Below are 25,760 nucleotides of genomic sequence, written 5' to 3' on the forward strand. Positions count from 1 at the left end.
ATTTACTTACATGCAGAACATTCATACACATAAAATAAAAATAAATAAAACCCTTTAAAATCATGCTTAGCATCTCTGATTAGTTTTTTTTGTTTTTGTTTGTTTGTTTTAGTAAAAGCAGAACATTTGTTAGCCATCTGGGAGGATTGTGGCACATAAATGATTAAGAGCTTCATTTTGCCTCATATTTACAAATTTCTTCATACAGTGTCAGAATGAACTTATTTATTTACTGTGGGTTCTCAGCAAAGTAAAGTTATTTTTCTTTTGTAGACATTTGCCTGAAAAAATTAAGGATGACCAACAACTAAAGAATATGAGTGGCCAATGGTTTTATGAAGCTAAGGCCAAAAGGCACAGGGACAAAATCCATGGTGCTGACATCATCAGAGCATCCATGAGAAAGAAGAGGCCCCCAGTGGCAGGTGAGGTCACAGCCAACATTTGTTTAGGAAGGAGGGTGGGGAAGGGCGTGAGACCCTTCACTGAAATCTGCTGAAGGAAATCATTTGGGGGTATGCTTTGCATAGTGTATGTCCTTCTCACTCAAAATCCTCTTGCCTTGGATTTGGATGGCTGAGGACAGGGCTAAGTCACTGGCTATAGAAGAAGACCACTCTTCAGGCACCATGTTTAAATGTAATGGTCTTAGTGCTTGGGTCTTATGCGGAATGTGCATGTCTTTCTTTGACCTTTTTTGATGTGTGTATATATGCACATGGGTATGTACAGATACACATGCAAATATATGCATGTGTGTGGGGGCCAGAGATCATCCTCAAGTAGCTCTTTTAGCATAGGTGCTGGGTATCAGACTCAGGTCCTGATGTTTGCATGGCAAACATTTTATCAACTGAATCATTCCTCACCCCAGTTCCTTTGACTTTTAGCTCTGGAAAGTCAGAGCCTTCTGAATAGCATAAAAGATTTAGACAGAAATCAGATTTCATTTTCAATGATCTTGACATGTGGTATTTCTTTAATCAGCCCAGCACTTTACTTAATAGACTATAAGAGTTTATTTATAATTCTTTCTTTTTACAAAGTAATTACTCCATTCTTTCTTTCTTTTTAAAATTTATTTAAGTTTATTTTATGTGCATTGGTGTGAAGGTGTCAGAACCCCTAGAACTGAAGTTACAGACAGTTGTGCAGCTGTCATGTGGGTGCTGGGATTTGAACCCTGGTCCTCTAGAAGAGTAGCCAGTGCTCTTAATCACTGAGCAATCTCCCCAGCCCCTAGAATTCTTTTTATTTCACTACTTCATTTTTGCCTGCATGCTTTCAAATTTCTATCTACCTAACTCATTTCTACTTAACTCAAGATTAGTTATTGTAAACCTCTAGGTCTAGCTTGTTAAAGTAGCAATTAATGAGGCAATTCCACATAGTTTACCTTGTAGTTAAAAGAGGTTTATTTTGGGGTGACTTACAACCAGTAAAGGGGTCAGTTATAAGATCCAGGAGAGGTTCTCTGGAGAACATGGTTCTCTGGAGAACTCTGACTTGGTCTGCAATCCAGCATCCAGGATCATGAGGAGCCAAGAGAGGCCAGTACATATGCATGCCAGATCTTAAAAGCCCCCAAAGGCCATGCCCCAGGGGCAGGTCATAGGCAGGTGTAGCAGTTACCTGCTGCCTCACTAGGGGTAGTGCTTCAAGGTCAAAGCTGGAACTGCTACCTGCTACAGCTTGTGGACAAAGAAAACTTCTATCTTTAAAGCATTTAAATTACAGCAATGTTAATTATCTATTTTTTTTAAACTGTAACAGCAATTTTGTAAGGTAAGTGTTCTTTGCCTATAAACTTTATTGGGCAACTTGGGTTAACTTGCCCAATATTGCTAAATGGCACATCTGAGATTTCAAGTCCTTTGACTGTGTCACACTTCTTGCAGATAAAGATGGACTTCTAAGCATGTACACTGCATTGCTTGAAGCTCTCTTTGTTTTCAAGCATACCCAGGCCTTAGGAAATCTTGGGTGGTACTGGTGGTAATGGTGGACTTCATTTGCAATCAAAGACGCTAGACTGATGTGTGCCAAGACCAGCAGGGGATAGATTCCACCTTGGAATATATTTAAGCCCCAATATTGCCTCATCTTAACACTGATTTTATTCTTGGCCATTATAATGTGACCTCCCTTAGGCAATTTTCTTGAACTTTTTTAATTTTTAATTTCCAAGTTTATAAATTTAGAAAATACCTCACCACATAGGATAATGTCCACAAAGAACTCAGCACAATTCTTGCTCATTAGTCACCACTCAGTTGATGCTAATTGTTACCAAGATTCTGGTAAGACAAATGCTGAGTATTGAGAGGCAAGAGAGACTCCTGAAGACACAGCACAGAGGTTTTATGGGGCAATGACACCTGAGCAGTGTGTTGTAGTGAATTTAGAATTTGGATTTGTGGGGAGACCCATGGACTAGGAGAGGCACTGGAGGGCGATTTCCTCAGTTAGGATCATTCTTTTCCTTTAGACCCCAGAGTCGAACATTTTGTTTGGCCCATTGTAGGCATTAGTAAATGCTTAGTAAGGAGCTCAGTGACTACTGCCACTCTGAGAAGCTCTTGGCTAAGGATATCCAATCCTGACTCTAACTCAGGTTCTGTTAATCTAGAGGCAGTTAGAACCTTGCTTCAGTGGTCTCCAAGGTTACCTATATCTTTAAAGGCACACCTATCCTTTCAGGAGAGTGTTTGGGAGGCAGGGACCTGAATCATGCAAATCTACTGGCTTCTCTAACAGCTATAATTTTAGTCCTTAGACCCAGTGTTCATCTTGGTACTTATAAGGCCCAAGGTTCTGATCGGAGCCCTCACTAGTAGGAGCCAATGAGAAGGCTATGGACTGTAGAAGTGAGAGATAATCTTTCTGTCTATCATTTCCTGTTTCAGCTGAGCAGAGTAAGGACACAGCAATGAGGGCAAAAGAAAGCTGGGTGAATAATGTCAACAAAGATGCTTTCCTTCCCCCAGAGCTAGCTGTTGTGGAAGAACCAGAAGACGACACAGCTCCAGCAGGCCCAAGGTAAGACAGAACTTGTGGGTTTCACAGCTTGCTGGGCTATGTAGGCAAATGTGGGCTTGGAGTACAAATGAAGGACTGGAGTCATAGGTGTGGGGATGGGTAATGTTTGGGGGAATTCTGGGCTCCAGTGGGAATAAAGCCTGGACAAGACTCTTCCCTAACTTTCAGAATTTCCAACAGATCTCAACCATGGAGTCAAAATGTCAAGTGTTTGTTTCTTCCAGTGTCTGGAATGGTAGGTTTTCACTCTTATTTAGGATTTTCCTAGAGTAGGCTAAAGAGGTCTCATTCCAGGGGACAGATGAATTGTGATCACACTGTTCTGTCTAGTGTGATGGAAGAAGCTAAAGAACAGGAGCCAGGTAGGACAGACAGGAATGATAAAAACTGATCAGAACTGATTCTAATGTATGCAGGACAGTAGGCACATAGGAGGGAGCAAATAGCTCTTTAAAATGCAGAGAATCTTCGCTTTCTAGTTTTTGAGTTGTTGATGCTTTTTATTGGACATTTGGATGTTCTTTCCAAGAAGTAACCAATTGGGGGACTATGTTGTTCCATAAGCTTTTGAGGCATAATCAGTTGCTTTTACATATTTAAAGATACTCTCATTAGCACCCTTCTCTTGAGGGTACAGTTACTGCCTTTGGTGGGAAGAACGGTTGCATTTTACCTAGTGTGTCTCAGTGGAGACAGCTCACTTCAGAACCTCATACTGGCACAAAGTCAATGTCTTTGATGGCAGGACGCATTGAGTCTAGATCCAAGACCAAGGCAATGTGGAAACAGAGATATTTCCAAAAGTTACAGGCAAGGAATGGCGTGTGTATAATACAGCTGCCAATAAGCATTTCAGCGTCAGTTATGAGTAAAGTTATGCCACACAGGTAATGGAATACTGGCTCTAATAAGGTGTCTGCTAATTACCTACCTGCCATGAGTGATGGATGTCAGTTTTCCTTCAGGACCATTTGTAATGTTCTATTTCATCTACATTGGTGTGTCGTGTTGGGCAGAGGTCGAGGCACCTGGTTAGTAGCTGCTGGTTGATAGTGTGACCTTACAGTAATGCCGACTTTCTTTCTTTAGCCTTTACTTCCACAGCTATAGAGTGAGACTGATAATCTGCTAAAGGAGTTCATAGGAAGCCAAATAGAGAATAAATCTAGAATCCTTGACATAACCCATAGCGTGCACTGTGTACTAGTAAGTAGAGATGTGGACTCTTGAATGTAGCATTTCAAGAAACTCAGGACACTCATTCCTCTTGGTGTCCCACCCCCACCCCCACTGCCTGCTCTGCCCCGATAGATAAAGTCCGTACTTTCATAGAAAAAGAAAATGAAGATGAGGCCTAAAATCTTAGAAACCCTGGCAGAAAAGTCCTAGCCATTTAGAGATATGACCAAGAAGCTTGGAGCAGATCTTAGAATCTGGGCATGATAGGGGTTGGGAGCGTGGGGGAACAAACATGACTGTAGAAGAGGCAAGACGACACCTTGGGGCCTCAGAGGCAAACAGGTCATTCCACAGTTGGATCAAGCCCAGACTTCCCATCCTCCCTCCAAGCTCTCATTCAATCTCAAAGGACTTGAGAAGTGAGGGTACCCAACGCAATTTCCTCATGCCTCCCAGGCTGGTGAGCATTCCTCAGTCTTCCTTACTTCCAGGCTAATATAATGTCTGTGATTTGAGCATGCATCATCTTCTGTGTGGCCTCAGAAAGGTCTTTTGGGTCTTATTTGTAAACTGGAACAGGGTTGCCTTCCTAGGATGTTGTGAGGTTAGCTGAAATTAAGTACGGGACCTGGTTAGCATTTCTCAGGAAGAACAGACATGGTCAACTTCCAGGTGACATTACAATTACACTATTATATTACATGGATTAAGTGTGGTTGAGAAAGGCCAGTACACAGCTGCCAGGCATATCAAGCATGCTTTGCTCAGCAAAGGCCAGGTCTGTGAGACGTGGCACAGGTGGCAATCAATCAGTGGGACCAGGAGCAACTTTTGACTTCCTCCTTTCCCTGTAAGAGGCCACCATTTTCCTTGGTATCAATCTCCCGCAATGCTTCTCACTTATGCTTTCTTAACCTTTGTGAACTGGGTGTGTTGAGTGTGTTTTGGGGCCTGTACTTCTAGACGAAGTGGTTTGTGTTAGAATGACTCAACGCTTGTCAATATTTTCTCTGCCAGGAGTGAAAAATTGGGGGAGGGAGGATGTGAGGCTGGATAGTGTGGTTTCTTAAGTGGGCGTGGTGGCAAGATCTTTTATTGTGCTGCAGCCAGGAGACTGTGGGAGGCTCACCTATAAATTAAAATGCTGTGAGTGATCAGCAAGCAGTCAGATGTGGGCAGCCACCTGCGTTCTCTATGAACTCACCTATGCTTACAGCTGTAGCACTGGGAAGTTGAGAAAGGTTTGTAAACAGAGAACTCTGTTCCCTGAGGGTAGCAGATGGAAATCTGGTCACCAGCAGCTATAGCCCTGGTCACTAACTTAGCTGGATGTCGTTTACTGAACTTCATAAACTGTGGACCTGTTTCATTTTTGTTTTTTGGTTTTTTGTTTATTTTATTTTATTTTATTTTATTTTATTTTATTTTATTTTATTTTATTTACGTATTTATTATGTATACAGTGTTCTGTCTGCACATATCCCCACAGGCTAGAAGAGGGCACCTATTTCATTACAGATGGTTGTGAGGCACCATGTGGTTGCTGGGAATTGAACTCAGGACCTTTGGAAGAGCAAGCAGTGCTCATAACCTCTGAGCCATCTCTCCAGCCCCTCATTTTTGTTTTTAATCTTTGATTTCTAAATGTCTCAGGCTGATGCTTTCTGTAAAACACAGAAATAAAATACAAAAGGGAAAAACCACATAGATCACTGTCTACTGAGCATTTTGACAATTGCTATAAATGATCCTTAACACATACTCTCAGTCCTTGTACTTACATCACCATGAATCAGTGATAAATAGTTTATGGATTGCTATTGGCCCATGAACCCCACATTAGTAGCATATCATAGCCCCTCCTAAAATCATCATTGAGCATGTGCACAAAAAGCCATAGGACATGGCTTAGTCAAAGTGGGGCATACAGACCAAAGACTAGAGAAGCTCTTCCCTCTGTGTGTCAAAGTGCTACCAGCAAGTGAAGTGTAACATGTCCTGTGTGGCATGGGAACCATACTTTGTTATCTGAGATAATAATGTGTTCCATGAAACAAGTATGGGGCCCTGGGTACCATCGAGAGTCTAACAGGCATCTACTGACCAGGGCCTTTGATGTCTCTGCTACAGACACTTCTTTGGATTGAATAAACCTAAAAAGTATGGACTTGTTAATTTTTCTGTGTGTGTCTGTTCCTTTGATACCTTTGGAGACTTGCCCTCTGATAGCACATATTGTTTTATCTCTTCAGTTGCAGAGAGGCTAGCAGAAATATCTAGAACACCAGTCTTCACTCAGGCACATTGGAAGCTTCCAGTTCTTTCTCCCATTTGTCCCTTGTCCTCTTCTCTGTCACACACACCTGAGATGCCTAGCAGTGTCATCTGTTCTCTTGGAAGGACATAACATGAATTAGAAAATAAAGAATACTTAACTGATCCACAAGTACTTAGCCTGTGTACTTGGAAGCTTCCATCTCCTTTCCTTTTCTTAACAATCACCTTCCTGAAATGGGGACCCAAACGTGTTTGTGCCATGCTGGCAGGTAGACCAGGTGGTCTTCAGCTGCTGTGTAGCATATCTGAGGGGTCCCTTGCCCTTCTACTGTGAAAGCTTTATTAGAAAACTTATTAGGACTGATGGCTTCTAAAAGTTATGAGTTATTGTGTTGTAAGCATCCTCATAAAGCTCAGAGTCTTCAACCAAACAAGTCAAATTCATAGGAGGGCCTTTGGGAATACTGGTTACTTCAGTGCCTTGATATTGTTTAAGAAAGGGGCCTAAACAGGGGGTTAAGGTCATGAGAGGGGAATCCACAGAGACAGCTGACCTGAGCTCATCGGAGCACACAGTCTCTAGACCGACAGCTAGGGAGTCTGCATGTGTGTGACGGTTGTGTACCTTGGTCTGTTTGTGGGGCTCCTAGCAGTGGGGTCAGGGCCTGTCCCTGGTACTTGAGTTGACTTTTGGGAACCTGTTCCCCATGTTGGGTTGCCTCGCCCAGCCTTGATGCAGGGGGTGGAGCTTGGTCCTGCCATGCTTTGTTTACTCCCAGGGGAGTGGGGGAGAGGTAGATGGGAGGTGTATGGGGGGAATGGGAGGAGAGAAGGGAGGGGAAACTGTGATTGGTATATAAAATAAATGAAAAAAATTAATAAAAAAGAAAGGGTCCTAAAAATTAAAAGTTATCAATAGAAGTCAATATAATATCTTCATTATAGCACTTTGACAAACCTGAGCCATAAGTAAAAAAGTTAGGATGTATAAGGGTGGGGAAATAAGTGAATGGGTTAATAAAAGAAATAGTTGGTGAGAACATGAATTGTTAAATAAATGATAGGGAAGAGATGGATAAAAACAAATCAGTAAATAAATTAATGAATGAATGATGTGGTTTAGACTCCAGGGAGTAAGTGAAAGAAAGAAAAGAAAGAAAGAGAGAGAGAGAGAGAGAGAGAGAGAGAGAGAAAAGAAGAAGAAGAAGAAGAAGAAGAAGAAGAAGAAGAAGAAGGAGGAGGAGGAGGAGGAGGAGGAGGAGGAGGAGGAGGAAGGAAGGAAGGAAGGAAGAAAGGAAGAAAGGAAGGAAGGAAGGAAGGAAGGAAGGAAGGAAGGAAAGAAAGAAGGAAAGAAAGAAAGAGAGAAACTAAAACTGTGGATAACAGTAGAATCAACAGCCTCCAATTCCATCACTTTCAAGAATCTCTTACTTGAGAAGTGGAATGGAGAGAGGCTCAAACACAAGGCCACAGTAGGTCAGCTGAGCAGACACTGGTGCTGGTAAGAGCACAGAAATGTCCAATAAGTATGCATTGCTTGGATGTATGGGTTCCCAAGCATTCCAGAGAAAGTTGGGGGAGACTTGGAATGCCTTCCCCAATCTGCATGACCCTGATATTGGAGCATTGAAGATGGAAAACTGGAAGGCACAGAGTCAGGAGGGAGGTTTGCTGCTCTCAAGATGTGTACTGTCCAATAGCTAAAATCCCTCTGGAGAACCTTTCCAAAATGAGTTGAGGGGACTCAGCTAAATTCTTTACCATGCTATTTCATTCCCTGATGCTGGCATATTTTCTTCTGAAATGGTAGGGAAATGAAGCGGTTAATTTGCCAGCATCCCATTTTCCTCTGATTTGGGTAGAATTAGATGCCCTTTGGTGTATCAGCATAGTGAAAGTGCCAGCTTCAACACCAGTGTTTCACTATTACTTACTCTACCACCTTCCGTGGAACAAGAACCAATAAATCCCAAATTCATCTTCCTCTCTGGAATACTATTGTCTTTTTACACTAATGGTTCTTTTCTGGAAGACCATTGTTTATATCTCTCTCCTTCTAATGGAAGAATTAGCTATTTATTAGAACCCGAAGAAAGAGGACCAGTGTAAGATGCACTTGAGGAAAACAGGGATGAGCCAATCAGTGAGACAATGCATTTGAGAATATGCCCCCTCCCCGAAGGATTGACAGGAAATCCAGTAATAAGAAAATTTCATTTCTAAGATGTCTGGCCCACAAAATCATTTATGTTGAGCTCTCGAGAGAATATCTAATCTTACCAGATCTTTAGATTTGCTCCAGGCAGTTAGGGCAGTAAAAGCTCTATAGGCGCATCAAAGTGACTCCTGCTTGGATGGGAAAACATGTACTCAGCAAGTCTGTAGCAAGGACTGTTGTAGTGTTTCAAGAAGTGTGTGTGCTCACAGAAATACTGCTGACTTGAAGTATATTTTCTAATTTCTTCCCGTTATTTGTCTCTGGGTCATTTTTTCCTGTTTGTTTGTGGAAGCATCATCGAGTACCACCACATGCTGAGCTCAGAGCTGGATTATGAGGAAGAGACACAGCAACAGCCTCCCAGGAACTTAACAGCCCCAAAGGAGATCAAAATAATTGTTAAAAAATCAGAATAATTATTTGCAGAATTTCTTTCTGGTTCCAGAACTAGTGTGGACATCCAGTGTTTTAATTGTCTTAATATGCCAATTTTCTATGGAGTGAGACTTCTGGTATCACAGGCCATGTTTGAGGAGTGTGGGAAGAAGTTACAGAGCACAGGCTGTGGAACTTGGCTTTCTTTCAGTTGAAAATCTTATCATGTGGCCGGGCATGGTGGTGCACACCTTTAAACCTAGCACTCGGGAGGCAGAGGCAGGTGTATTTCTGTGAATGCACGGCCCGCCTGGTCTACATAGAGAGTTCCAGTACAGCTAGGTATACATTTAAAAAAAAAAAATCTTGTCATGTGTAATATATTGAGTATCTTTTATCTTCATAACACAGTCCACCTCTCTCTGGGAGGAATGGGATTCTAAGGTACAAAATATATGGTATCTGGCCATAAAGGAACTATATTATTTTAGGAAAGATAATGCTTCTATGTAAAGATCTGATGTCATGATAGCAAGCAATACCAAGCAGGGAGCAAATTCTAAGTCCAAAGTGCCAATAAAAAGTGTCATAATGAAGCTGGGCAGCAGTGGCACACACCTTTAATCCCAGCATTTAGGATGCAGAGCCAGGTGGATCTCTGCATCTCTGGTTTCAAGGCCAGCCTGGTCTACAGAGCGAGATCCAGAACAGGCACCAAAACTACATGGAGAAACCCTGTCTCAACCCCCCCCCCCCAAAAAAAAAGTGTTATAATGAGACAAATGATGCTATAAGAGGTGAGATTTGGATTGGACTTGGAAATGACAAGGCTGATTTCAACAGACAATGAAGTGGGGAGTTGAGTGGAAACAGTCAACAGTCACGTGATTAGGTCAACTGCTTTGTTTGACTGGAGAACTCTGGGACAGACTTTAGTAAGGGAGAGACTGGTTTCATCTCGAGTGAGGAGAATCATTATGATGTGCAATTTGGAGGCTTGGGGCACAGGAGCTGAATTTCCAGGATGCAGAGGGAACATAGGATCAAGGCTCTGCTTACCCTCTGGGGTTAGGGAGTGGGAAGGAACAAGTCAGCAGGAAAACATGGCCATCCCTTGGGGACCCCCAGCCTCTATGTTGGCTCTGATTATTCAGCTGCTTTACTTACTAAGAGAGATCATTTCTACCAAGCCAGGCATTTGCTACATATTGGTCATCATATTACCCTCCAGCTCTTTTTATAAATAAATTTAAAATATTTTTGAGATAATATAACTACATTTACTTCCCCCTTCCTCCCTCAAAAGCCTCCAATGTACCCCCCTTTGCTCTCTTTCAAATTCATGACCTCTTTTTTAATTGTTGTTACATATGTGCATGTGTTCCTAAACACATAAATATAACCTGCTCAGATTGTTTAATGTTATTTGTATGGATATTTGTATGTTTTCAGGCCTAACCATTCTATATTGGATAACTAATTGGTGGACTCTTCCATACTCTTCCTAGGGAAGAGTATCTCTGTTGCTCTCAGCACTCCTTGGTTGCCTATAGTTCTTTGTGCAGGGTGGGCTTTTTATGGATGGGCTTTCCCTCGTCCATGTTAGCAGGTCTATTGGGGCTGTTCTTGTTCAGCTCATGTTTAGGCAGTAATGTTGGTGAGACTTCATCGGTGTAGTATCTGACATTTGTAGGAGACAGAATCTCATAGCAAACTCTCCCTCTGACTCCTACAGTCTTTCTGTCCCTTCTTTTACAATGATCCCTGAGTCTTAGGTGTAGGAGGTGTGTTGTAGTTGTATCAGTTGGGATTGGGCTCCACACTTTTGCATTTTGGCCTGTTACGTTTTCTGTAATGGTCACTGTCTGAAGCAAAGAACTTTGCTTGATGATGGATGAAGAATGCACTTACTTCCAGGTATAAGGACAAATATTTAGAACATAGTTAGGGATTATGCTAGTTAATATAGTGGCGGTTGTAGGTTCTCCTCCAAGATCCATGACTTCACTAATACCAGCTAGTTGGCTCCATTTCTCTACTGGCCTTTTAAAATGGCACTTTTAGCAATTGCTTTCCAGTTCTGAGCTGTCAGCCTTTCATTGTGTGGACACTAAGTTCCTCCAGTGGCCATCCTTCTTTTTGATACTTTGCTGTTACACAACTTCATTTGACTTTGTGTTCATCTAGTGCAGGAATAGATTTCCTGTAAGGTCCCTTTCTGTCCAAATCACAGTCCATTATAAGTTCTTCCTGTGTTTTCCATTCCATGTACCCTTCCTTCCCCCTTGCCCCTTCATGCAATAAGCTATAAATGACACCTCATTTCTACACTTTGCTTTTGGATCAATGAAGGAGAAGGAAGAACAGATTTCTCAATGGTTTCCAGGGACTAACTGTGAAAAAAAATTAGCAGTTCAAGTTCAGAAACAAGAAAAGGAAACCACAAAATATCTAGCCCTGGGGTTGAGTGGCAGTAATCTTGGGCAAGGTTCCATGGCCCCAGGGTGAATTGATTCCTTGCCTGGGGTTTCTGTTTCTCTGTCATGTGGGGAGAAACCATTACTTTCAGAGGATTTTTCCAAGCTCTTAACTCTGATGTCACTAAGCGCTGGTGGAGATTAACAGGGAACAGTGGTTCCAGCCAATAGTGACTTCATCTTTTATGTCTACAGCAAGGCTACTGGAATGGGCCTTCTCAGCAAGTCAGTTTTTCTCCTCTCCTGGGATTCTGTGACCTACTTTTCATCTTACTCATAGTCAAGGGAGTGACCTGCTCAACTCACTATTCTCTGTGAACTCCTGCTCTATGCTCATCCTGGGGCTGCCCTGTCTCTGGATAGTGCCTCATGGTTTAGAGAATCCTCTGCACTTCTTCAAGCCAGCTGCAGCCATCTACGCACCCAGCACCTTCTCAATGCCCTGTGGTACTTGTCTCTTTGTACTTGAGTAAGAATTCATCTATTAACGTGTTGGATTGCAAGGTCATAGGAAATTGCCCCACCACACCAGCCTTTGTGTACAGCTATCTGACTTGGTCATACTATCTCTTTGCCAGGCCACTTGCTTTCTTGAGCCTTTGCTTCAGTTATGTCCCAGATGCATTAGGGGAAACTCTGCTATGGAATCAAGATTTTGTGACTTTATTTCATCCATAAAATCCATTGCTCACTTTCTCATTTATCTGTGATCTTAGATTTAAGTTCAAAATAAGTTCATTTCTGTAAGTTTAAGTTGTGAATCTCTTGTGCACCTGTATCCTGGACATCTTTAAAGGTCCTAATAGATGCCTTTGCCTTTCTTATACTGCATACACTCTTTGCTCCACCGTGGCCCTTGTTTTTGTGCCTGAGCATGGCTGGACCCCAGTTTCTTCTCCCTTCCTGGCAGTTGAATCTTACAGACTTCCTTTCCTCTCCTGTCTTCAAAGCTTTTGACTGTGGAGCCATGATTTATGCTTCCTACAGGATGAGGTTTTGCTCTCTGAATGATTGTTTCTTTTGCAGTTCCAATGTGGTGGATCCAGCTTCCAGGGTGATTGATATGTCCCAGGAAAATACAAGGAATCCAGCTGTGTCTCTGCCCAAGGTAGATTGAGCCCAGACTTTTAAAAATCTTGTTATTAGCAGGAATGTAATTTTCCAAAGCAAAATAAATACAGAAAATCTTGTAGTTCATTTTGTGTCCCATGTGTGAATAATTTGGGTATGTAGTTTAAGAAGTCACTCCTGTGTTGGATAAAGTTGATAATTATATTTGTGTTGCTAAAGACACAGGTTTCTTTCTGTCCTTGAGAGTTAAAATATCTAGGACTAGAGAGATGGCCTCAGTGGTTAAAAGAGTTTACTGCTGTACAGGGGACATGAGTTTCTTAATTGCCTGCAACTCCAGCTCCACAGAGATCCGATGCCTCTGGCCTCTGTGACCACTCACATGCTCACTGTACCCCCAAGTACATATACATAATTAAACCTTAAAGTTATTTTTAAAAGAGCCAGGTCGTGGCCCATCATTTAATCCCAGGCTTGAGATGGGGGAGAGCAAAGACAATAGGATCTCTGTGAGTTCTAGGCCAGCTTAGTCTAGATAGCTAGTTCTAGGCCAGTCATTGCTAGGTAGTGAGACCCTGTCTCAGAAAGTAAAAATGTAGAAAGCCTCTATGGTGCAGCCGTTCTTAGGCTATTCAGTATGGCTTGTTAGTTCTACCATAGTCCTTATTTTTAGGGATAGCTTCTTGCATCTCTATTACAGGTCTGTTTCCAGGAAGGAATTGCCAATTTATAAAACTACAAACAGTAATAATCCACAGTCGGTTTTGTATTAATATGAAAAATCAGAGGCAGAAATGTTGTGAGTCCTAAACCACTCTATAGACTGGGTAGGTAGGCCCTGTCTCAAAACAACAAACCCAGTCTATATGTACTATACCTTTGCTGTCATTAGAACTGGCCATAACAGCAACTGTGAAGTTCTTCAAGATGCCTGAGGTCAAACAGCTGTAATCTAGTGTAGTAACTAATGCAGTGGGAAAAGCCCTGATGGGAATCTGACCTGATTCAAAAACCTAAGAGTGCCTTACCCTTGATCAGTCTTTGCTATGACTCAGGGTCATTCTTACCAATAAAATGTGCTTCTGATCTAATTTCAAAGGACTTTGGCAATGTATATACTTTATATAATTGTATCTATGTTTTTGTATGATGTATAGTGATTTTACGCTAACCAAATTAAACAGTTTCCCTAGCCCCAAACATGTCAGATAGTAGATTGGACTGTTTAAAGCTATCAAATATGTGAGCTCATAAGCATTTGCTAATGCTGAGTTGCTGTTATGACATTTAAACCAAGTTTAATAAACATTATTTTTCCCCAGCAAAGGAAGAATCCATTTAACAACTCCAAGCTGCCAGAAGATCACTCACCACAACAAACCAAAAATGAGCAGTCAAAAACTGGAAAAGCTGGTTTATTTCAGATTTCAAAAGAGGGTAAATATTATTTTTCTGGACTGGCTATTTTTATCTTTGTTATCCGTGGACTGGGGGAAATGCTCAGAGTTCCTTTCACTAAAATAACTCCCCAGAGAAAGTGAGAGCTCCTGATGGTTTCCTTCCTCTGCTGTGTCCATGGTCCAGATAGAACCGCATGTCTGTGCATTCCAGCCCTGGGGCTGCCAATTGTTACATGACTTCCATGCTTTGAGTTCCCTCATTAGTGACAGAGGAACTTTTTGGACCAAAGGCATTTAGTTTTTCACATAACAGTATTTCTTGCAAGCCTACCATGTGCTGACACAGTTGTCTGTTTAAAATGAAAAGAGGTTGAAAAACAATTTAGTTACCCCAGGAGGAAATGATAAGACTTGCTGCTCAGAAGTATTTGAGCAAGTGTATGGTTTGATTGATTGAAGTTTGTCACTTATAGACTTTTACATGCCAAGAAGAGGAAATGCTGGGTAATTCTGTCTCTTCAAAAGCAACTGTAAGAAGAAGTCACTCACTAAAAATTAGTCTAGGTTGAGAAAGAGTTGGACAGTGATCCAAGGCCTTCAATTAGCCTCTCTTAATATGTTCCCTCTTGGGTACACTTTATAGTACACAAAAATGTTAGAAAAAGTTATTGGGACATATTATCATTTATTTTTTAAGCTTTTTTGAGAAGACGTTAGTTCTAGATATTGGGATTTAGATTTTAAATATTGAGCTACCTTTTAATTTTAATATATGATTTTTAAAGGTGGTGCTTGTGTTTTGTCTTCAGCCTCCTTTGAGAAATTTAAAAAATCTGCTTTTAGAATATTTTTATGCTTGCTTAGTGCCCTCAGAGTTCAAAAGAAGGTATCAGATTTCCTGGGTACTGGAGTTAGAGATGGTTGTGAGCCACTGTGTGGGTGCTGGTGATTGAACCCAGATCTTCTGCAAGAGCAGCAAGGATTCTTAACTGCTGAGCCATCTTTCTGGTTTCTAAAAACTCTATTTTAAAAGCTTTTATAATCAGTATAAAATCTCAAAGCAAATAAAGTACAGCAATATTTGCAATAATTTCTTTGCATACAAAATGACGGGTCTTGTTATGACACTTTATACACTTACTTATCTCATTGTATCTTGTTGTATTCTTCCCCACTACCTTCTCCTATCCCTCCCACTCCTGATTAGTCCTCCTACTTCCTGTAGATAAACGCCCTTCAGATTTCATGTCACTCTCTCTCACACTTACACACACACACACACACACACACACACACACACACAACCCTACATTTCACATAAGAAAAAAATGTATGATACTTTTTACTTTTCCTCATATTTCTGTGTTTTCTTTCCTTGTCTGCTTTCTCTTTAAACCTCTCCCTCTCTGCTCTCAGATAGTGCCTTTTCTCCATTCACATCCTCTGTGAGTGTGAGTGTGTGTGTGTGTGTTTGTGTGTGCACGTGCCATGTCATATACATGGAGGTCAGATGACAACATTGTAGGCTCCGTTCTCTCTGTCTTTTTGTGGGTTTCATGGGATTGAACTCAGTTTGACAAACTTGAGTGGAAGATGCCTTTACCCTCTGCATCATATTCCCAGCTTTTGTGCATCAATTTTAAAAGGACTTTTTTTTCACAACAATACCAACCAGAAAGTATATATATATATATATACACACACACACACACACACACCCTATGCCCACATATGCAGAGCCTCTGTCATGGTTAGCATCTGCCACCAGAGTGGTATTTTTTTATAACTATCAAAGTATGGTTGCTCTTCAATTGCTGTGAGGAGACACCATGACTAAGGCAACTTATAAAAAAACTTTAATTTGGGGGCTTGCTTACAGTTTCAGAGGATGAGTCCATGACCCTCATGGTGGGAACATGGCGGGGTGAGGGACCAGTAGCTGAGAGCTTATATCTTAGAAAGTAGAGAGCAGAGAGAGAGAAAGCTAACGGGGAATGGGTGTGCTTTTGAAACCTCAAAGCCTACTTACTCTGAGTGACACACCTCCTCCAATAAGGCCACATCTCTTAATCCTTCCCAAACAGTCACACCAAGTGGGAATCAAACATTCAAACTACCACATAGATGAACTACTTTGAGACATCTTTGTCATCCACAGTCAATAGTTTACATCAAGAGTTCACTCTTGATGTTCTACATTCCAAGTCTTTGGACAAATGTATAATGTCATGTATTCACCATTGTAGTATCATAGAATAATGTTACTGCTGTAAAAATCATCTGTGTACCAAGGCATGAGCCTATAAGTGCTTTCCATAATAAGCCTACATTTATGCAGCTTCTTTTATTATCTTTTTTTTTCTTTTTCTTTTTTTTTCTGAGACAGGGTTTCTCTGTGTAGTTTTGCACCTTTCCTGGAACTCACAGAGATCTGCTTGGCTCTGCCTCCCAAGTGCTGGGATTAAAGGCGTGCACCACCACCACCTGGCATCATGATTCTCTTATTATCTTTAATGTTTCCATAGTGCTTACTAAATACAGTCTAAACTTAGAGGTGCTTTAAAGTGTAGAGTTGCTCTTCTACTTAACATATCACTTAATATGTTTTAATTTTCAGGTGAAATATCAGAATCAAAAGAAAAGACATCTATCCCAGATATTTCAAGTCAGAAGTTAGAGACACAAAAGCAACCCATGTCCATGTCATCTGAAAATGGGTCTCAAATCAAAGTTCCAATCCCCAAGGCCAGAAAATTGATCCACCAATCGAATAACTTAAAGACAGAGGATAACCAGTCTTTCCCTAGACAAAGGAGGGACTCCCTAAACGCGAGAGGGGCGCCAAGAGGGATCCTTAAGCGCAACTCCAGTTCCAGTAGCACAGACTCAGAAACTCTCCGTTTAAATTATAACTTTGATCCAAAAAGCAAAATCCTATCACCTGGCCTAACCATCCATGAAAGAATTTCTGAGAAGGAACACTCTTTAGAAGATGACTCTTCCACAAACTCGCTGGAGCCATTAAAGCATGTGAGATTCTCTGCGGTGAAGAACGAACTTCCTCAGAGTCCTAGACCTGTTCTTGGCCAGGAAGTAGGAGAATTTACTGTTTTAGAAAATGACAGGCTGCAAAGTGGTACAGAAGATGCAGGGGATATAGAAGCATTTCAGGATCACCAAAAGCCCTCCCATAAAAAACCTTTGACTCTTTATCAGCCAATGACAAGCCCAAGTGTTTCAGAAAGGGAGACACACCAGCCAATGTCTTCTGGGTCTGTTCCAAGTGATGGGCTCCTTTGTCACTCAGACTTTCTACCCACAAGACCACAGCCTGTTGAGAATTCACCCATCATCAATGAATGCCAAGATAAATCACCACATCTAACAAGATTTGAATCAGAATTGTCCAAAAGCCCTGCGGGTAAGAGTTGTCATTGCAGGTTACAAAAGCTGACCTCATAGCTTGAGATGACCAGGCCAGCTATCGCAATAGAAGACCAAGGTTTCTTTAAGCATCCCAGCTAGAATTCAAATAGCTGCTGCAGGGCATGGATTTGGTGTCTTTTATAAACCATCACTGTTACCAAAGAAATCAGAATAGCACAGTGTCTATCTAGCTTATGTTTAATATTAGTTCCCTTACATTTGATGCAATGATAATGATAATAATAATAATAATAATAATAATAATAATAATAATGAAATCAGTCAGGCGTGGTGGCTCAGGTCTTTAGTCCCAGTACTAAGGAGGCTGAAACAGGAGGATCTCTGTGAGTCTGAGGCCAGCCTGGTCTACATAGAGAGTTCCAGGACATCCAGAGCTGTATAATAGAGAGACCTTGTCTCAAAAAGACCAAAACAAACCAATCACTTATACAAATGACAATGTTTTGTGTTAAATTAAAGTGTGTATAGAGAGTAATAACTAAATAAATTCTAGTATGTTTGTATAGAGTAAATATATTCATCTGTCATAAGGCTGAGAAACCAGACTTTGAGTTTTTATGAGGGGGTGTCCCTGAAACTACCTTTTCATGTCCCTTCCAGGTGTTCATATCATTCTTGGACCTTGAAAAACATAAATTGGAAATATAATGTTGTATACTTTCTCCCATCTTAAATAAGTCTTCATCCAATCCTAAGATAATTTTTTAAAGCCATAAAAATTTTAAATAGCAATAATCAACTTTCTAATTAGGTTATCTCTCTTTTAGCATTAGATTAATTCTGAAGTACTTTAGCTTAGTCCACAGTTCGGTACTCTTTAGGGGACAAGGCTCCCTTGTTCTTTGCACATTTAAATCATTTCAATATAATGGAACTTCTTTTAAAAAATAACAAATGCTTCTTCAAGCAATGAGAGAATTCATGTGACAAGAAATTACTAATGATGAACCAAACATTACTAAATAATCATGTGGCATTTTTCATCCTGAAGATAAACATTTAAATCAGTGGGTCTCAGCCTTCCTAATGCTGCAACCCTTTAACAGAATTCCTCATGTTGTAGTGACCTCCAACCATAAAGTTATTTCATTGCTACTTAATAACTGCAATTTTGCTACTGTTATGAATTGTAATGTAAATATCTGATATGTAGGATATCTGATATGCAACTCTCATGGAGGTTGTGACCCAAAGGTTGACTTAAATGTTTATTTTAAGGATAAAAAATTTGCAGGATAATATTTCCCTTATTATAATTTATAAGGAGAAAGTCATAAGGCTTTTCTTGATTTCAAACTACATCTGCTCCCTCACAGATTATCTTCATAATTTTGTATTTAGGTATTTGTCCTGTCAGACTTTAAAATCATGGTTGATTATTTACATTTTTGGAAGAAAATACTGTCAGCAAAGCTCTCTCTCATTGGCTAGTAGCGTTCCTATTCTCAGAGAATGCTTACATACAAAGGTATGCCCATTCATTAAGAGCTCTTTTCTGTTTGATTACTGAAATTACTTACAAGAAGGTACTGGGTCATTCAAAGAGCCTCTCTAAACATGTGACTCCTAAGGGCTTGGCTTTAGACGTGAGTCTCAGTGTAACCAACTCAACTTATTTTCACAATGAAAAACAGCACAAAGGAATTCTCCAGAGAGAAGGAAATATTACTTGCTATTTTTAAAGAACTATTCTTAATTCTTAATGTAACAACTTTATATGTAAAATACTTAAGAATCACATCACATACAGAATTTTAAAAGTTCTCATCTGTGAAATTGCTGCATTAACTTTTGCTAGTTTGTAGTTATGCAGACTGCCTAGGTTTTTAGGCATGAATATAATTCAGAAATTGTATTTATAATACCCTGACTTCTTTAAGATTTACTTTTAATTTTTTAATGTATATGAGTGTTTTGCCTGTTTCTATGTCCATGTACCAAGTTGTGCAGGCCAGAAGAGGGTGTCAGATCCCTGAACTGGGGTTACAGATGGTTGTGAGCCACCATGTGGTTGCTGGGAATTGAACTCAAGACCTCTGGAAGAGCAGCCAGTGCTCTTAACTGCTGAGCCATCTCTAACCCCTACACCCAATACTTTCTTTTTTTAACCAAGAGTTTATCACAAACATTTTCCTCATTATTAAATAATCTGTAAATAGACACATAATTTTTAAGACTTTCACAATTACTGACAAATATTTAATGATATGACATGTACTTAAGGAAGCTGATCTCTAGTGTATATCAGTATTATGCAAATCTCCTACATTTTCACATTTAGTCAGAGTGGGTTAAAATTAAAGATTGAATTTTATAGACTGAAACAGTTTTACTGGTTTGAAAATGTGGCTGACTTCATAAAAATTCAGGATTTCTTGTATTAGGAACACTCCTCTCCACATACATTAAAACAAAAATATCAAAGCACCCGAGTTTTCACTATCTTAAGTAAATGCCTGAGGAGTTCTTATGAAATGCCTGTGTTCCTTTAGATGAACATACCCTGTACTTTGTGATTCAGGCTCATACAGAAGTAAGCACCCTTCTTTAGACCTCTAGCCATTGGTTAGCTAACAACAAGGAACCAGTTCAACTGGCTTGACTTACAGGAAATAGTTCTGACTTATAAATAGTAAAAAGAAAATGGGAAATAATAGAGGAGGCTGTTCTGATTAGAGTTCAGAAACTCCGGCATGCAGACCAATCACCAGGACAGCTGTTTGTCAAGATTCCTGGGCCGTGGCTTCAGAGATTCTGATTTAATACATCAGGAATCAAGCCCAGGAATGCAAATATTCTCATTTTCTTATCCAAGTGTTCTGGAAAGAATCCATTGTTTAGTCTTACTTGAAAGTTGTTTTTCTAACTCCTGAATTACTTCAATTTGTGCTCCTTAAAACCTTCTCTATGGTTAATGACAATCTCCCACTGGATGAATAAAGCCTTAAAACCAATATGACATAACTTTCTTGATTTTTCAGTTCTTTGCAAATATTTGAAAGTTGAAGAAGATTAATACTTAAAATGTAACATGAAGCAGAATGTAAAACTCACATGATTTTAAAAACATAAACCATGAACTCCAAAGAAATTTCCTAAGTACTTCTCCACACTACTTTGAGGGGTCCTACATCTGCTTTACTTTTCTGTTTCAAGGCACTTTTGACAGAATAGTCAATTAGAATATCTTACACCAAACTCCCTGAAAGATGCTGGTATTAGCAGCTAATATTGTAGAAAGTGCCCATTTTAGATGATGGTATAAATGATTGAATAGTGGGTCTCTAAGCATTATCTTATTGAGAAAAGCATTTCTATGTTGCAGATGAACTGATACCTTGTGTTGAGCCTGAGTCATCTCAGACATCAGATCACAGTTTTAGAGACCATCAGCAAGGTAAGCCCCTTCTCATGGCTCTCAATACTCTGACATCCTCGTACTTGGGTCCATGCGCTCCTGAGATAAGGAAGACAACTGATGATTCCATATCTAAAGTCCTAGACTGGTTTAACCGGAGTTCTCATACAGAGGACAGTATGTCATCCCTCCCACAGATCCAGGGAATAGATCTCAGGCAGCAAACAGTCTCAAAACCACAGACTGTGATTGCCTCCATGACAGACAGCACCTGTCCAAAAGATGACTCAGAGGTCCTACCAGCAGCTAAAATGAAATGGAAGCCTGTGAGGTCTGATTTGACATTCCAAGAAGAGGGAGATGTGCCAGTTTCTGAAACTTGCCGAGACAGAGATGTACTTCTCAAATCTAACTTTGCAAATCTGTCCCAACAAAGCACCCCAAAGGAGGGTCCGGATACACTGCAACCATCTGAGAGCTACAGAAGCCCAAGTCAAAGGGGTGAAAGGATGGATAGTAGCCAAGGTTCAGAGAGTACAGAAGAGGGATGTGGGACAGTTCCTCCAAACAGTAGCGACCTCCTCAGTGCTCTGAAGAGATCTGTAGCAGAACCCCAAGTTCCACAGAACACTAAGCATACTGAAAGCTTAGGCAAAGAAGAACCCGAAGTTCATGTGCCCCGGAAAAGCAAAGGGAACACACATCTGAGTGCTGACTCTTCAGTAATTGTTATAGAACATAATTCAAAAGATGATGTGGAGGGGAAGAGCAAAACCAGAACTACATCTATCCTAAAACCATCCCTAGAGATAGAGAATAGTGAGTTGCCACTTCGTGCCGCCAACAGTGGATCTCCTTGGAAGAAGCCTGAGGGCCAAGAAGAAGCCAGTGAGGGTCCCCAAAACCAAGTGCTGAGAGAGAAATACAAGAGAGTGAGTGACAGAATATCCTTTTGGGAAGGAGAAAAGGCTGGTGCTAAGGTAAAGGCAAAAGAACTCACATCTTGCAGCCAGGAGCCATCTTCTGCCAAAGCATCCAAGCCTGTGAAGTCACAGGTCATGTTCACAGGCAGTTTATCTCCAGGCCAGAGTGACTATAGTCAAGTAACTGCTAAGAGAGTGGTCCTTGATGAGGATAACCAAACACCCCATCTCTCCAGTTTTTATACCTCAAATAAACCTAAAACAACCAAACCTACAATATCAGGTCCATCCAATAACTATTCTTCAGCTGAACAATCAGATAAAGTGTCTCCACTTCAAACTGCTGGTCATGAAATACACCCTTCCTTGGAGAAAGACAGATCTGTAATTGATAAGTCAAATGCCAACTTTAAAGTTCTGTCCCTAAGAGAAAGAATGGATGAACCCAATACAGAACAAGTCTATAATCACTCTCAGTTTGAGAATTTGAGAAAGTTTTGGGGCCTGGGAGCTAATCTAAATAATAAAGATAGTGATGAGAATAATACTGCAACAAACAAACAGAATTCTGTGCCATTTAATAGCCCCAAATCCAAGGAGTTTGACGGCATGAAATCATCAAGAGAAAATACCCGTGAGGTGGGGGAAGGAAGACATTTAAGATGGGGAAATATGGCAGTGGAAGAGATGGGGAAACTAAATTCAAAGTGCACATTCCAAGCACCAGCAGATGAAGCCATATCTCCACAAAAACCACCCAGAAAGTTCACTTACCATTTGGTAGGAAATGAGCCTTCAAAGGAAAATGTGGGGGAAAATATGGAATGTTTTGTGACTCCAGTGATTAAAGAGGGAAAAGATTGCTCCAATCAAGAAATTCAAGAATCCATAGTGAAAACAAGCATTTTGCCTAAAATCTCCAAAGACAAGTTCAACGACAGGTTACAGAAGTGGCAGGCAGAAGGCACGTTGCCAGCAATCCAGACTTCTGGCAAGAAAGTTCACGAAGAACAAGCACTCAAAGTGGGCGTTTCTGACAACACGACATGGTCTCAAAAGAAAAGTCTTGCTGAGGACGAGGAAGATGTCCCCCGGCCCAAGAAGAGCCCTAATGAGCATCTAGATGAAGTAGCAGTGCTTCCAAAGGTTCAACAGAACTCCAGTGTGAATAAACTGAAGGAAGCAACTAGAACTTCCTTGGCTGCCTTACAATCCCCATTGGAACCTCTAACTCCTAGACCCAGCCCCCCATTGAATGACGGCAGATCGTTTGAAAAGGGGCTGAAACAGAAGCATGGTTCTTCAGCAGATCAGAGAGAGATAATAGCTTCCTTTCCACCGGGCGTTGACACTTCAGGAGATATGACTCTCACCCAGAAGGCTGAACGTTGTCGTAACACAGAAGGTGTGCCCCAGTCAGCTGCAGAAAGGTCTCCTCCATTGGCCCAGTCTTCCTATTCTTTTGAGGGACTTTCCAATTCTCCAGGAGATATGTCTTTATCTTGGGATACTCGCCTTGGATCCCAGGATGGCACATTGCCTTCTCAGAGGGAAATCTCAGAGGTTATAGAGAAAGTGGCTCTTCCCTCCAAACCGACAATGACTGATGTAAATGCTGTTTTACGGAGGCTACTTAGAGAAGCTGGAGAAATGAAAGCCAAACTTCCTGAGACAGTGCCAACAGCAGGTGTTAGACCCTCAAGTCCTCAGAGAGTGAGGAGCCCTGCTATGGATGCTGCTCTTCCAAATAAGAAAGACTGCCATTCCTTTTACACAGTGCCTGATACAGCTCACGAAGGTGGATCTTACTTATCTGCCAGAATGTCACCATCAGAACGTCTCATTAGGTCACCTGATTCTACTGTAACTCAGCATTGTCAAAAGCTCCTTCAGGAAGTGGCAGAGACAGTGAGGGAAACGGTTATTCAGCCCGAGTTAGAGTCCCTTGAATTTAGGGTTGGCTTGGAAAAACTATGGAAGGAAACACTAGAAACTTCCCCATCAAAAGATGAAAAGGATACAGAGACTATTTCTCCATCAGCTGTAACAGGTAGTTGTGAGAAGCCCCAGCAACTTGCTTCTGAATTCCACACTAAAGAAATACAAGAAACTGTAGAGAAGGCTGAGGCACCATCCGTAACTCAGAGTACCTTTGATACTGGTTTTGAGAAACTACTTAACGAGATGTCTGAAGGACCTTGTCAGCTCCAGCTGTCACCTAAAGAAGATACTATGAAGAAGCAGCCTTCACAGACAGAGCAGGCCAGGTTCTTGGAGGCAATACCCCATCCTGATTGGGATGCCTCGGGAACCTCTAAAATGAAGGCTGAGTGTGATGGTTTGGAATCTCACGTCAACTGGTATGATCAACTATTAGGGGGAGATGAAGCTGTGTTTGGTCCGTCAACAGATGTTCGGGGTCACACAAGTGGGGTTGGGGTCCCTGAACACTCACAACTTTATGGAGACCATGAAATAGAGACCATTGAAACAGTGCAATCTGTAGAGGACAGAGGCAGAGAAAGGGCTGTTGCAGGAGAACCATGGGCTCCCCAGGAACTGGGCTTTGAAGAGGCGCCTAAAGAAGTTAGGGTATCCAGAAATAAGCAATCCATTGCTCTCCTGGAAACTGAAGGAAAACCTACAAAAATGAGCAAACTTGGATCAATACTAGCACCACCATATAAGAGACAAGAGAAAGAGCGAAGACTGGAAGCAAGCTCTGAATCTGAGTTTTCAGATGGGAACACCAGTTCTAATGGGGAGAGCTGGAAAAATACTTCCAGTGAGTGTTTGGAAATTTTTACTCCATAGAGAGTCTGCATTATGGGATACACGTGTAATAATGACTTTTTAAAGACTGGGGTCAATTTGCTATCCCCTCATAATGATATTCTTTCGTTTGTTTGTTTGTTTTAGTTCTCCTAAACCTTTCTTAATTGGAAAAAGCCATTTTATCTATATTCTTTATTTGGGTAATTTGTACAAAACCAGCTTTCTTACAAGGCTGTTTTTTAGGATCATCTCATCAAATCTATAAAATTTCTAGATTCCAACAGTATGTTTAAATAACTTTTTAGGGGATTAGAAGAGCCTTTAAGATACATATATCATTTGCTTTTTTGTTTTTGTTTTTTGAATAATTAGGATTTCTCAACTGACACTCCACACAGAAGTCTTTAAAGAGTCACAGGGAGAAAGCACCAGAAATGGACACCAACTTACCATTTAGGACCAGGGCTTTAGCATGAAGGCAGCTAACAGTTGAGGACCAAAGACAAGGCAGCAACTTCCCTTCTCTCAAATACTTTGTGCTGTGGGTCTCCCACCCATATTCTTCCCTCTCTCTTTCCATTTTTCTACAGAATCAGCTTCCCTTTCTCAAATATGTTTTCAATCAGATGAGCTCACCTGATCCTAAGGGCATTGCCTGGCCCTGCTGCCTTGGCAAAATTGTGAAGGCTTTTTCTCAATGGCTATGTTCATCTGAGTGCACCGAGGGTTCTGCTTTCAGCTAGGCCATAAAACACTGGGCTTGTCTTGGTTTGATACTAATCAACTCTTGGGCATTTTGGCAGACAAACCCCAGAGCAAATTGGAATGCCAAGTTACCTGATTAGACCAATGGGGCAGTGGAGGATGCCCTCTGGCTGGTGAATTTTAACCAGAGCTGCTTAACCATAGTCGATCATCTTCTTTCTGGTTTGACAGTGTCAGTGGAAGTAGATGAGCTTTACTAAGTGGCTGGCTTGTGAGGTCTGAGTTCCTTGGCAAATAGCTATTGCATCTTTTCTTGACCATTGACCTAAGGATCCATATGGGATCCCAATCAATCAAGCTTAAGCTCTTTTAACAAATGTTGCTGATTAAAAAATAAACAAGAAAATATTTTCTGAAAGCAAACATACACAAGAATAAAACCATCCCTCTAACTCCATTGAGGTATTCTCTTACTAAACCACCCTTTGAGTTAGGAGGGTAGACTGGCCTGTAGAG

The 25,760-nt window shown here is 40.9% G+C and overlaps 1 protein-coding gene across 5 annotated transcripts in view; it reads left to right on the plus strand.

The window, feature by feature from the left end:
* The window catches only part of Sytl2 (synaptotagmin like 2), a 117,413-nt gene that overhangs the window by 56,182 nt on the left and 35,471 nt on the right, over nt 1-25,760 (plus strand). For 3 of the 5 annotated variants that reach the window (XM_036186560.1, XM_036186544.1, XM_036186551.1), the window contains exons 2-7: nt 274-425; nt 2,907-3,039; nt 12,592-12,673; nt 13,959-14,073; nt 16,654-17,457; nt 20,809-20,880. In XM_036186560.1, coding sequence (XP_036042453.1) covers nt 274-425; nt 2,907-3,039; nt 12,592-12,673; nt 13,959-14,073; nt 16,654-17,457; nt 20,809-20,880 — 1,358 coding nt within the window. Of the gene's footprint in view, nt 1-273; nt 426-2,906; nt 3,040-12,591; nt 12,674-13,958; nt 14,074-16,653; nt 17,458-20,808; nt 24,550-25,760 lie in introns of all 5 variants that reach the window. The other 2 variants (XM_036186523.1, XM_036186530.1) reach the window with 1 other exon arrangement.

Source organism: Onychomys torridus, chromosome 1 (genome assembly GCF_903995425.1).
Source record: "Onychomys torridus chromosome 1, mOncTor1.1, whole genome shotgun sequence".
Taxonomy (NCBI): domain Eukaryota; kingdom Metazoa; phylum Chordata; class Mammalia; order Rodentia; family Cricetidae; genus Onychomys; species Onychomys torridus.